Genomic DNA, 14368 nt, shown 5'->3' with positions numbered 1-14368 from the left:
ACTACATTTAAAATAATTTCACACACAAAATAATACATTTTGCCTAAAGACAAGATTAAATTGACAATAGTCTGGTGGGTGACTATTATCAATTGTCAAATCGAGAATGAAGAGACTGATGACCTGCACTTGAGAGTACCAAATAGCACTTCTTCCATATCATCCTATAGAGTCCATGCAGGCCAGACATTATGATTGCAATACCCTATCAGAAAGAGCAGATTCCAAGGTTTCTAATGAACCTATTCATGCCAAACAACTCTACAAATTCCGCCGATGGTCTCCAAGAATAACCGCGGCTCCGTGCATTCCTCATGTGAGTAGGTTACTGGTGACAATCAGCAATAGCCATTTGGAAAACAATCCTTTATTTTCTTCTGTTATATTCCATTGTTATATATATTCCATAATTTTACTGTAACATATGTTTGTTGACTATGGTAGTGCAGGGCCTGGGATGTCTGCTAAATTAACAAGTTGATTTCATTGGCATGGCACAGCCATAGACTGGCATGGCACAGCCATAGCCTTGGCTTCTAAGCACAGATAATACAACTCAAAGCATGTTATTCTGTTATTTTTAAATAAATTGCTTTGTATCATGTTTTTCATGACCTTCCTAAACGGAATATGAATGAATTTCTTTGTGATTGTGTACACTGAGTATACAAAACATTAACAACACCTGCTCTTTCCATGACAGACTGACCAGGTGAATCCAGGTGAAAGCTATGATCCCTTATTGATGTCACTTGTTAAATCCACTTCAATCAGGGTAGATGAAGGGGAGGAGACAGGTTAAAGAAGGAATTTTAAGCCTTGAGACAATTGAGACATGGATTGTGGATGTGTGCCATTCCGATGGTGAAAGTACCTTTGAACAGGGCATGGTAGTAGGTGCCAGGGGCACCGGTTTGTGTCAAGAACTGCAACACAGCTGGGTTTTTCACGCTCAACAGTATCAAGAATGGTCCACCACCCAAAGGACATCCAGCCAACTTGACACAACTGTGGAAAGCATTGGAGTCAACATGGGCCAGCATTCCTGTGGAGTGCTTTTGACACCTTGTAGAGTCCATYCCCCGACGAGTTGAGGCTGTTCTGAGGGAAAAGGGGGGCGATGCAACTCAATATTAGGAAGGTGTTCCTAATGTTTGATATACTCAGTGTACATTAAAACTAGCAAGGCAGAGAGCATCAGAATGACAATGTAAATGTTTAAATACTCTGCCATTTTTAAAGTCATGTCCCCCTCGTCCTTGCCTTTTCTAAATAAGTCTATATAACACACTGTATTTGGATTTATTATTGATCCCTATTAAAAAAATGCACCTTTGYTCCAGAAAAATTAAGGCAGTTATATACAATTAAAAACATTTACATTACATTTCATAACAGATTTCACAACACATGAAGTGTGTGCCCTTATTCCACTACTCTAATACCACATATCTACAACACAGTCCATGTGTGTATAGTGCGTATGTTATTGTGTGTATGCGTGCCTGTGTGTGTGTCTTCACAGTCCCTGCTATTCCATAAGGTGTAGTTTTATCTGGAGTTATAACCAGTTTTAGGAAGGAATGTAATTTTTGTAATGGTATTCCATCGGCCGGTTCCCGCTCCTTCTCCGATAGTTGAATGTGCCYTGCTCAGTTGATAATCATCCCGATAATTGCCTTGAAACTGAACCTAACCTATACCGAAACTAATTTCACACATATAACATCAGATTAAATAATAGTAAGTATAGTATGATTGGGGAAAATGGGTGAGTTGATGAACGAGGTGAAACAACTATGTATAATTGTGTAGGCCTAATTAAGAACAAGGCGGTCCATTCTATTGTATTGATGTATTGTAATTATAATCTGAAAACGGTGTACCCTATATCAGTCCACTGGAATCCAAGCGGTTTCATCAGTTTACTCTACTCCTACTTGGAGTAGGCTACACAGTGAGAGTGTGCCTCATTTACAATGGTAGGACCAAGATAGGACCAAGGAGGCACATGCTGCGTTAGCGTTGCTACAAGATCTGAATGAAAACGACTCTGATGGCAGTGATGAAATGGTTCATGACATTCTGATGATTATTATTCTGATTCATGCTGAATAGCTTTCCATATCTGAGAAAGGATCCATATCGGGCAGCAGGTGAGCGAGTTACAGATAATGTTTCGGATAAGATGGCACAGCTGTGCTAGGTGAAAGGAGGAACTCGCCGCTGGCCTGTTGCGGTGTTCTACAACATGCTTGACTTAGCTGCTATCATCACACGTGTTGTTCAAGCTGTGCATGAACACCATGAGCAGGAAAGACTTCATCATCAGTCTGGCACACGGGCTACGTGAGCGACATTTCGGGCCAAGGTAGCAGCAAAGATTCAACGGGAGCCATTGCCCAAGCCAAATTTCGCACAGCTCCCAGGGAGGAGAAATTGCAAGGTGGGCAGATGCACTCGGAACAGAACCCACAACACCTGTTTCAACTGCAGCTCCTGCAAGTGACTTATTTGTGGGAAGTGTTGCAATCAAGTGAAAGTGATGAAGATTTGTGCTGACTGTTACACGGGCTTGTGAAAGTATTCACCCCCTTGGCATTTTTCCTATTTTGTTGCCTTACAACCTGGAATGATTTTTGGGGTGGTTTGTATCATTTTGATTTGCACAACATTCCTACCACTTTGAAGATGTAAAATATTTTTTTTTGTGAGACAAACAAGAAATAAGACAAAAAAACAGAACATGAGTGTGCATAACTATTCACCCACCCAAAGTCAATACTTTGTAGAGCCACCTTTTTCAGAAATTACAGCTGAAAGTCTCTTTGGGTATGTCTCTATAAACTTGGCACATCTAGSCACTGGGATTTTTGCCCATTCTTCAAGGCAAAACTGCTCCAGCGCCTTCAAGTTGGATGGGTTCCGCTGGTGTACATCAATCTTTAAGTCGTACCACAGATTCTCAATTGGATTGAGGTCTGGAATTTGACTAGGCCATTACAAGATATTTAAATGTTTCCCCTTAAACCACTCAGGTGTTGCTTTAGCAGTATGCTTGTGGTCATTGTCCTGCTGGAAGGTGAACCTCAGTCCCAGTCTCAAATCTCTGGAAGGCTGAAACCGGTTTCCCTTAAGATTTTCCCTGTATTTAGTGCCATCCATCATTCCTTCAATTCTGATCAGTTTCCCAGTCCCTGCCGATGGAACAACATCCCCACAGCATGATGCTGACACCACCATGCTTTACTGTGGGGATAGTGTTCTTTGGGTGATGAGAGGTGTTGGGTTTGTGGCAGAATTAGTGTTTTCCTTGATGGCTTTGCAGCTCCTTCAGGGTTATCTTTGGTCTCTTTGTTGCCTCTCTGATTAATGCCCTCCTTGCCTGGTCTGTTAGTTTTGGTGGGCGGCCCTCTCTTAGCAGGTTTGTTGTGGTGCCATATTCTTTCAAATTTTTAATAWTGGGTTTAATGGTACACTGTGGGATGTTCAAAGTTTCAGATATATATTTATGACCCAGCCCTGAACTGTACTTCTACACAACATTGTCCCTGGCCTGTTTGGAGAGCTCCTTGGTCTTCATGGTGCCGCTTGCTTGGTGGTGCCTCTTGCTTAGTGGTGTTGCAGACTCTGGTGCCTTTCAGAACAGGTGTGTGTGTATATATACTGAGATCATGTGACACTTAGATTGCACACAGGTGGACTTTATTTAACTAATTATGTGACTTCTGAAGGTAATTGTTTGCACCAGATCTTATTTAGGGACTTCATAGCAAAGGGCGTGAATACAAAAGCACAACTTTTCCACTTTTTATTTTTTAGAATGTTTTGAAACAATTAATTTTTTTGATTTCACTTCAGCAATTTTTACTATTTTGTGTATGTCCATTACATGAAATCCAAATAAAAATCTATTTAAATTACAGGTTGTAATGCAACAAAATAGGAAAAACGTTAAAGAGGGATGAATACTTTTGCAAGGCACTGTAGGGATAACAGCTAAATGAGATCCAATGGTTGCGTGAAGACCATACTGTAAGCACGAGTGAGGCCACAAATAATTTGTCCAATAACTGACAATAGACTATTTCTGACCCCTGTCATATCAACACTTACAGTTGAAGTCAGAAGTTTACATACACCTTAGCCAAATACATTTAAACTCAGTTTTTCACAATTCCTAACATTTAATCCTAGTAGAAATTCCCTGTCTTAGGTCAGTTAGGATCACCACTTTATTTTATGAATGTGAATTGTCAGAATAATAGTAGAGAGAATMATTTATTTTAGCTTTTATTTCTTTCATCACATTCCCAGTGGTTCAGAAGTTTACATACACTCAATTAGTATTTGTTACTATTGCCTTTAAATTGTTTAACTAAGGTAAAACGTTTCGGGTAGCCTTCCACAGGCTTCCCACAATAAGTTGYGTGAATTTTGGCCCATTCCTCCTGACAYAGCTGGTGTAACTGAGTCAGGTTTGTAGGCCTCCTTGCTCACACACGCTTTTTCAGTTCTGCCCACAAATTTTATAGGATTGAGGTCAGGGCTTTGTGATGGCCACTCCAATACCTTGACTTTGTTGTCCTTAAGCCATTTTGCCACAACGTTGGAAGTATGCTTGGGGTCATTGTCCATTTGGAAGACCCATTTGTGACCAAGCTTTAACTTCCTGACTAGAATGTCTTGAGATGTTGCTTCAGTATATCCACATCAGTTTCCTGCCTCATGATGCCATCTATTTTGTGAAGTGCACCAGTCCCTCCTGCAGCAAAGCATCGCCACAACATGATGCTGCCACCCCTGTGCTTCATGGTTGGCATGGTGTTCTTCGGCTTGCAAGCCTCCCCCTTTTTCCTCCAAACATAACGATGGTCATTATGGCAAACAGTTCTATTTTTGTTTCATCAGACCAGAGAAACATTTSTCCAAAAAGTACAATCTTTGTCCCCATATGCTGTTGCAAACCACAGTCTGGCTTTTTATGGCAGTTTTGMAGCAGTGGCTTCTTCCTTGCTGAGCGGCCTTTCAGGTTATGTCGACATAAGACTCGTTTTACTGTGCGTACAGATACTTTTGTACCGGTTTCCTTCAGCATCTTCTCAAGGTCCTTTGCTGTTGTTCTGGGATTGATTTGCACTTTTCGCACCAAAGTACGTTCATCTCTAGGAGACAGAACGCGTCTCCTTCCTGAGCGGTATGATGGCTGCGTGGTCCCATGGTGTTTATACTTGCGTACTATTGTTTGTACAGATGAATGTGGTACCTTCAGGCGTTTGGAAAATGCTCCCAAGGATGAACCAGACAGTCTACAATTTTTTTTCTGGTGTCTTGGCTGATTTCTTTTGATTGTCCAATGATGTCAAGCAAAGGGGCATTGAGTTTGAAGGTAGGCCTTGAAATACATCCACAGGTACACCTCCAATTGACTCAAATGATGTCAATTAGCCTATCAGAAGCTTCTAAAGCCATGACATAATTTTCTGGAATTTTCCAAGCTGTTTAAAGGCACAGTCAACTTAGTGTATGTAAACTTCTGACCCACTTGAATTGTGATACAGTGAATTATATGTGAAATAATCTGTCTGTAAACAATTGTTGGAAAAATTACTTGTGTCATGCACAAAGTAGATGTCTTAACCGACTTGCCTAAACTGTAGTTTGTTATCAAGAAATGTATGGAGTGGTTGAAAAACAAGTTTTAATGACTCCAACCTAAGTGAATGTAAACTTCCGACTTCAACTGTATATTCATTATAATTCCATTATTTGTGCTGATTTTCTCTATTCACAAACACGCTTGGCGCTTATACCGATGTTTAGGCTACTGACATTTTCTTCATTGACTGAGTGATTTATTAGACTGGTGGCTATTGGTACTCCTCGAGGTCCGGCTATTGTACTGTTAAATATGCATATGGTCATTTTGACCACTTTGAGGATGAAATGTTCAAAAGTTTTAGTCTTCTTCTATGATATCTTTCTGAAACAGGTTGGTTCAAGGTTTTTATTGAAATTAAGTTATTGAAATTACAAAATGTAAAACGGTCATATTGACCGTGTTGGTGGTTCTAGTGTTAATATAGGTCATTATAAACCATTTACTAATCATTAGTTCTGTCTTTTTATATGGCCTCATCTAAAGTGTGGGCTATTTATACAGTACTTTATAAATACTTTTATAAATGTTTTTGTCATGTTCCTGACCTTATTTCCTTTGTTTAGTCTTTGTTTAGTTGGTCAGGACGTGAGCTGGGTGGGCATTCTATGTTTTGTGTTTCTATGTTGGGTTTGTTGTTTGGCCTAATATGGTTCTCAATCAGAGGCAGGTGTTTGTCATTGTCTCTGATTGGGAACCATATTAAGGTAGCCTGTTTTCCCTGTTTGTTTGTGGGTGATTGTTCCTGTTCGTGCGTTCATGTTTTCCATGTTCTCTAGTTCAGGACTGTAGCTTCGTTGGTTTTCGTCTGTTTATTGTTTTGTTCGTCTTGAAGAAGTATTCTAATAAATATGGATACATACCACGCTGCGTTTTGGTCCTCCTCTCCTTCTACCGACGGAAGCCGTTACAGTTTTGAGTGACCAGTGTAATTTCTCACAAAAAGATGGAGATCAAGTGGGGACAAGCCAAATACCTGTGAAGAAAGTTTGACATGGCCAAAAACCTTCACACGAGATTAAAAAACGTCTTYTTCCAAGAATCACAATAATCTTCGACTGTCAGCCCGTACTAAAACAGATTAGTCAAGTAGTCTGATTAAATTGGCCATGGCACTGATTGCATCAAAACAAAATGTCTGCCCCCGCTCCAAAATTACATGAACACTGGAATAAGAAAAACAACAAAAACAATACACTGTTGTGACTTTGTTTGGAATATGTTTGGAATCACTGCATTTTGGTTTTACTCAATTTGCTTTCTGTCTTGTGTTTTTGTGTGTATGTTTGTATGTTGGAGCCTCCACAGCTGCCATTCCTTGCCCTGATTTTGTTGGTCTGTTTATTTTGGTGCCGTGGAGCATATGTGGGAAATAAAGTGGGTCTTTATCCCTCTGTAAGTCGGAGCGTTGCGTAAGCAGTGCGCGATACGATGCCCAGTTGGCCCACGTCGCAGATCAAAAAGCCTCTGCTGCACAGGCCAGCTCGTGTCCACGCTTCCTCCGTGCCACGATGGAAAGGCACAGTGTGTGTGTGTGTTTTCTGTACATGTGTTGGGACTGTGTTGGAGTACAGAGTGTCCTTGGTGTGGGCATGCAGGAGGTTTAATTTGTAACACTCTACTCTGGCTGACACTTCCTGTTCCTTCAAGATGTTTTTTTTTTCAGAAACGAAATGAGTTTCGGTTAAACCTACTACAGACTTAGAACAAACTCTTATAGGCCTGGCCCAACATATTGCGCAACTCCATCTCCCTTGAAGACTATAGGCACAGAATGATCTTCTGTGAAACCTGTGTCAAACCTAAGACAAAACTCTCACAGTACAGYCCCAACATATTACACAACAGCCCCCTTAAAGACCACAGGCACAGATTCCTCTTTGCCCCTCTCGTTGTTTTGAGTGCATTCCAGAACTGGATTAGTCTAGCAGAAGCCCCTCCAAGTACCACAAAGGTCTTGATTCATACTCGTACTGTTCATGTGACTGTGCTGGGTGTCGGAGAAAACCTCCCCCCTTCCTAGGAATCCATTGTCTCCCATAGCCAAAGAGAACTGGCCATTCAGGAAATACGGGTGCGGAAAAACAGGTTATTTCACAAACTCTTCATCCAGCGGTCTATTCAAACTGGTGGGAGGCTGTGGTTACGCTGATAATTGCCTGAACTAGCTTGATGGAAACAGCTCGATTTGTGGAAATGTACAATGCAAACGAGACCCGCAACAGTCCAAGTTGAAGGGCAATTAAACTGTCCAAATGCTAACGTGTGGATGGCAAACATGATAGTTTTGGCCAAAGGGCTGTATACGTGACTAAGAATGTTCGAACCCGGGTCTGCTGCATAATGCAAGACTGTGTTAGTTCATTGAGCTAAAGCCTAGGCATTAGTTTGGGCAGCTAACGTAAGTCATCAGGCAAGGTTACTCGTGGGCAGCATGGGATTGTTTTTGTGTATTTTGGTCATTTATATCATTTGATCCAAATAAAGTAATTGAAATGTGTGTATGTGTCCGCAGCTCTTCTACCGGGTGACAGACGAGCACGCCAAAAAGGGAGAGTTGCTCTTGGTTGGGATGATCTGTTACTCCAGCCGCCACTACTGTGCCTTCGCCTTCCACACCAAATCCGCCAAATGGGTCTTCTTCGACGACGCCACCGTCAAAGAGGTGAGAGCACGCTGATGCGTCTTGAACACCAAAATACACGCTCACCAAGCAAGTAAGCAAACACACACACATACCTCATCTATGTCTATGTCTTTTGCTGTGGTGAGATATGAAGCTCGGACCACACACACACATGCACTAGCGCGCACATACGTTTTATAACAAGACTAACTAAAATAATGTTAGGTTGGTAACTGGCTTGAATAGTTCTTTGACTATTTAAATTAAACTATAATCACAATCTGATATCAATGGAACGGTTTCCATAAAATTATTTAGATACTATCGGCTACCTGCAGTCCACAGGGAGCTAAACTGTCCCCAGGCAGCAACTCAAAGCGCAGTGCATAAATGTACTTGTCTGAACCGATTAAAGCAGGCAGTTTTAAGAGAGAGCAAGGAGCGCCCCGCTCCATCTTTTATCTCCATCGCCACAGTCTTTATTGTCTAAGGGCCCCATCGACCGCCCTTCACCACCCCCGGGGTTGAAAAGTCTGCTATAATCACTACCACCACCACCACCCACACAGACACGTACACAAGCAAGCACGCGCACATACACGCATGAATGCAAGGAGGCTCGCTCGCTCACACACACACCCACTGGGCAAAAACTGGTTGAATCAACCCCCCAAAAAATCAAGGCGATGACGTTGAATCAACACYGGAAACGAATTGGTGTTGCAAAAAGTATTCAACGTAAGGGTATTTTGTCTTTTTTCCCCACCAAACTCAACCAAATGTATACTGAACAAAAATATGAACCCAACATGCACCAATTTAATTGATTTTACTGAGTTACAGTTCATATGAGGAAATCAGTCAATTGAAATAAATTTAACTAGGCCCAAATCTATGGATTTCAAATGACTGGGAATACAGATTTTTTTTAAATGTATTTATTATGATCCCATTAGCCGACGCCAATATGCATCTGTTGGTCACAGATACCTTAAAAAAAAAGGTTATGCCTGCCCATACCATACCGTAGCCCATACCATTTAACATTTTTTTTTTTTACCTTTATTTAACTAGGCAAGTCAGTTAAGAACAAATTCTTATTTTCATTGACAGACTAGGAACAGTGGGTTAACTGCCTTGTTCAGGGGCAGAACGACAGATTTTCACCTTGTCAGCTCGGGGATTCAATCTTGCAACCTTTTGGTTACTAGTGCAGCGCTCTAACCACTAGGCTACCTGCCGCCCCATAACCCTGGCGACAAATCAAATCAAATCAAATTTTATTAGTCACATACACATGGTTAGCAGATGTTAATGCGAGTGTAGCGAAATGCTTGTGCTTCTAGGATTACAGACAAGCAGAATAATACACAAGTTAATCATAACTAAACAAATTCCACAACTACTACCTTATACACACAAGTGATAAGGGATTAAGAATATTGTCATAAAGATATATAGAATGAGTGATGGTAAGCGGCATAGGGCAAGATGCAGTAGAGAGGTATAGAGTACGGTATATACATATGAGATGAGTACTGTAGGGTATGTAAATCAAGTGCATAGTTTAAATGGCTAGTGGTACATGTATTACATAAAGATGGCAAGATGCAGTAGATGATATAGAGTACAGTATATACTATACATATGAGATGGGTATGTTAGGGTATTGTAACATTATATTAAGTGGCATTTTTAAAGTGCTAGTGGTAATTTTTACATAATTTCCATCAATTCCCATTTTTAGTGGCTGGAGTTGAGTCAGTTGTTGCAGCGGCGCTAAATGTTGTGGTGGCGTTTTAACAGTTCTGATGGCCTTGAGATAGAAGCGGTTTTTCAATCTCTCGGTCCCTGGCTTTGTGCACCTGTACTGGACCTCGCCTTCTGATGATAGCGGGGTGAACAGGCAGTGGCTTGGTGGTTGTTTGTCCTTATGTCTTTATGGCTTCCTGTGACATCGGGTGGTGTAGGTGTCCTGGAGGGCAAGGTAGTTTGCCCCCGGTGATGCGTTCTGCAGACCTCACTACACTTGAGAGCCTTACGGTTGTGGGCGGAGCAGTTGCCGTACCAGGCGGTGATACAGCCCGACAGGATGCTCTCGATTGTGCATCTGTAGAAGTTGTGAGTGCTTTTGGTGACAAGCCGAATTCTTCAGCCTCCTAGGTTGAAGAGGCTGCTGCCCTTCTTCACAACGCTGTCGTGTGGGTGGACCAATTCAGTTTGTCCGTGATAGTGTGCTACACCGAGGAACTTAAAACTTTCCACCTTCTCACTACTGACCCGTCGATGTGGATAGGGGGGGCTCCCTCTGCTGTTTCCTGAAGTCACACATCATCTCCTTTGTTTTGTTGACGTTGAGTGTGAGGTTATTTCTGACACCACACTCCGAGGCCCTCACTCCTCCTGTAGGCCGTCTCGTCGTTGTTGGTAATCAAGCCTACCACTGTAGTGTCATCGCAACTTGATGATTGTGTTGAGGCGTGCATGGCACGCATCGTGGTGAAAGGGAGTACAGGAGAGGCTAACGCACCCTTGTGGGGCCCCAGTTTGAGGATCGAGCGGGGTGGAGATGTTGTTACCTACCTCACCACCTGGGGGCGGCCCGTCAGGAAGTCCAGGACCCAGTTGCACATGCGGGGTCGAGACCCAGGGTCTCGAGCTTGATGACGAGTTTGGAGGTACTATGGTTGTTAAATGCTGAGCTTAATCGATGAACAGCATTCTCACATGGTATTCTTGTCCAGATGGGTTGGCAGTGTGCAGTGTGGTTGCGATTGCGTCGTCTGTGGACCTATTGGGTCGGTAAGCAAATTGGAGTGGGTCTTAGGTGTCCGTAGGTGGAGGTGATATGGTCTTGATAGTCTCTCAAAGCACTTCAAGATGACGGAGTGAGTGCTACGGGCGTAGTCGTTTTAGCTCAGTTTACCTTAGCTTTTTGGGAAAGGAACAATGGTGTGGCCTCTTGAAGATGTGGGACAGCAGACTGGGATAAGGATTGATTGAATATGCTCGTAACACACCAGCCGCTGGTTGCGCATGCTCTGAGGACGCGGCTGGGAATGCCGTCTGGGCCTGCAGCCTTGCGAGGTTAACACCGTTTAAATGTTTACTCACCTCGGCTGCAGTGAAGGAGAGCCCGCGAGGTTTTGGTAGGGGGCCGTGTCAGTGGCACTGTATTTGTCCTCAAAGCGGGCAAAAAAGTTGTTTAGCCTGTCTGGAGCAAGACATCCTGGTCCGCGACGGGGCTGGTTTCTTTTTGTAACCGTGATTGACTGTAGACCCTGCACATACCTCTTGTGTCTGAGGCTGTTGAATTGGGACTCGATTTTGTCTCTGTACTGGGACTTGCCTGTTTGATTGCCTTGCGGGAGAGAATAGCTACACTGTTTGTATTCGGTCATGCTTCCGGTCACCTTGCCCTGGTTAAAAGCAGTGGTTCGCGCTTTCATTTCACGCGAATGCTGCCGTCAATCCACGGGTTTTGGTTTGGGAATGTTTTAACGTTGCTGTGGCGTCTGACATCGTCAATTGCACTTCCTAATGAACTCGCTCACCGAATCAGCATATTCGTCAATATTGTTGTTGGACGCAATCGGAACATTTCCAATCCGCGTGATCGAAGCAGTCTTGAAGCGTGGATCAGATTGTCGGACCAGCGTTGAACAGACCTGAGCCGGGAGCTTGTTGTTTTAGTTTCTGTTTGGTAGGCTGGAATCAACAAAATGGGTAGTGGTCAGCTTTTCGAAAGGGGGGGGGGGAGGCTATATAGCGTCGCGGAAATTAGTATAACAGTGATCTAGGTTTTTCCAGCCTGGTAGCACAATCGATATGCTGATAGAATTTAGGGAGTTTTGTTTTTAGATTAGCCTTGTTAAATACCCCAGCTACGATGAATGCAGTCAGGGGTGTGTGGTTTCCAGTTTACAAAGAGTCAGATAAAGTTCGTCGAGGCCATCGATGTGTCTGCTTGGGGGGGAATATATACGGCTGTGATTATGATCGAAAGAAATTCTTGTAGTAATAAGCGGTCGAATTTGATTGTGAGGTTCTAGATCAGGTGAACAGAATGACTTGAGTTCCTGAGTGTTGTTATGATGACAACACCACGTCTCGTTAATCAAAGGATACCCCCGCCCCTCTTCTACCAGAAAGATGTTTGTTTCTGTCGGCGATCATGAAGAACCAGCTGGCTGCACCGACTCCGTTAGCGTCTCTTGAGTTAGCCATGTTTCCGTGAAGCAGAGCACGTTGCAATCCCTGATGTCTCTCTGGAATGCTACCCGTGCTCGGTTTTCATCACTTATTGTCAAGAGACTGGACATTGGCGAGTAGTATGCTAGGGAGTGGAGCGCGATGTGCCCGTCTCGAAGCCTGACCAGGAGACCGCCTCGTTTGCCCTTTTACGCGTGCGACACGGGTCGCGGCTGGGATCAGATCCATTGTATTGGGTGGAAGGCAAACACTGGATCCGTTGGAAAGTCATATTCCTGGTAGGAACGATGATGAGTTGACGTTAATCGTATATTCAGTAGTTCCTCCCGACTGTATGTAATGAAACCTAAGATTACCTGGGGTACCGATGTAAGAAATAACACATAAAAAAACAAAATACTGCATATTTTCCAAGGAACGCGAAGCGAGGCGGCCATCTCGTTTCGGCGCCGGATGTAAAAAAACACCATGGAGCACTCTGTTCACAACGTTGATTTCAGCAAACCGCTCACCCACACAACGCCATACACGTTGTCTGCGTTTGTGAGGCCGGTTGGACATACTGCCAAATGCTCAAAAACGACGTTGGAAGCGCCTTATGGTAGAGAAATTAACATTAAATGATCTGGCAAGAGCTCTGGTCGCCATTCCTGCTGTCAGAATGCCAATTGCACGCTCCCTTAACTTGAGACATCTGTGGCATTGTGTTGTGTCACAAAACTACAGTGGCCTTTAATTGTCCCCAGCACAAGGTGCACCTGTGTAATGAGCATGCTGTTTAAATCAGCTTCTTGATATGCCACACCTGTCAGGTGAATGGATTATCTTGGCAAAGGAGAAATGCTCACAATCAGGGATGTAAACAKATTTGTGAACAATTTTTGAAAAATAATCTTTTTGTGCGTATGGAATATTTCTGGGTTATTTTTATTTCAGTTCATGAAACATGGGACCAACACTTTACATGTTGTGTTTATATTTTTGTTCAGTGTAAATCAAAACTAGACGTTGAAATMACGTCTGTGCCCAGTGGGACACCTTTTTTCCCCTTCATTTTAGTCGTTTAGCAGACACTTACAAATAGTGCATTGATCTTAAGATAGCTAGGTGAGACAACCACACATCACAGTCGTAGTTAGTACATTGTTCCTCAAAGTAGCTATAAACAAAGTCAGAGCTCGTAAGAAAGGACAAGTGTTAGTTCAAGAAAGGCAAGGGTGTTATTAGTTTTAATAATTATGTTTGTGCGGGGGAGAGACACACACGTTCACAAATACACACGCGTTCACAAGTACACACACACACTCACAAGTGTACGCGTGCACACAGCAGCAGCACTTGTACAGTAGTAGTGTACTAGGGTTTCCTAATGGAAACTATTAAAGCAGTTAATTGCATGCTCAGTCATCCACAGTTGAGATACACTGTTTAGTGGACTTTTTGGATATATTGAAATGACTCGGTTGGAATTGGTCTTTTGCGTGCGCATGACTGTGTGTGTGCGCGTGCATAAGTGAGTGTGCTAATGAACGGCACGGTGTGTGTCCGGTGCATTTGACTGGACTGCGGTGCAGGAGCTGGCTGGCTCCGAGTCAATCCATCAGCAGCTTATGCAGTGTGTGCACTTCAGCCCTACTGGGACGGAGGGCTACAGTACAGCACTCTTAGCCAGCTAAATAACACTCCATATACCTGCTGTATTGCTCCTCATTCTCTCACTGCCTCACACCAAGTAACGAGCAGACTATATTTATATTTTACAGGTTGTGTTTTGTTGACTATCATTCTTGTCATTCATTCTTTTTTAATGTATTGTTGCAGTAGTGGTTCAGTTTCTCCTATATATATATATAATTATTATTATTTTAATT

At 42.9% G+C, this 14368-nt stretch overlaps 1 protein-coding gene across 2 annotated transcripts in view; it reads left to right on the top strand.

Annotated features, from left to right (window-relative positions):
• LOC111960274 (inactive ubiquitin carboxyl-terminal hydrolase 53) overlaps nucleotides 1-14368 on the top strand; it is a 67736-nt gene that overhangs the window by 27510 nt on the left and 25858 nt on the right. For both annotated transcript variants that reach the window (XM_023982195.2, XM_070437926.1), the window contains exon 9: nucleotides 8175-8324. In XM_023982195.2, the coding sequence (XP_023837963.1) occupies nucleotides 8175-8324 (150 nt within the window). The remainder of the gene's footprint in view (nucleotides 1-8174; nucleotides 8325-14368) is intronic.

Source organism: Salvelinus sp. IW2-2015, linkage group LG37 (assembly GCF_002910315.2).
Source record: "Salvelinus sp. IW2-2015 linkage group LG37, ASM291031v2, whole genome shotgun sequence".
Lineage (NCBI taxonomy): Eukaryota > Metazoa > Chordata > Actinopteri > Salmoniformes > Salmonidae > Salvelinus > Salvelinus sp. IW2-2015.
This window is presented reverse-complemented; position numbering and strand designations above follow the sequence as displayed.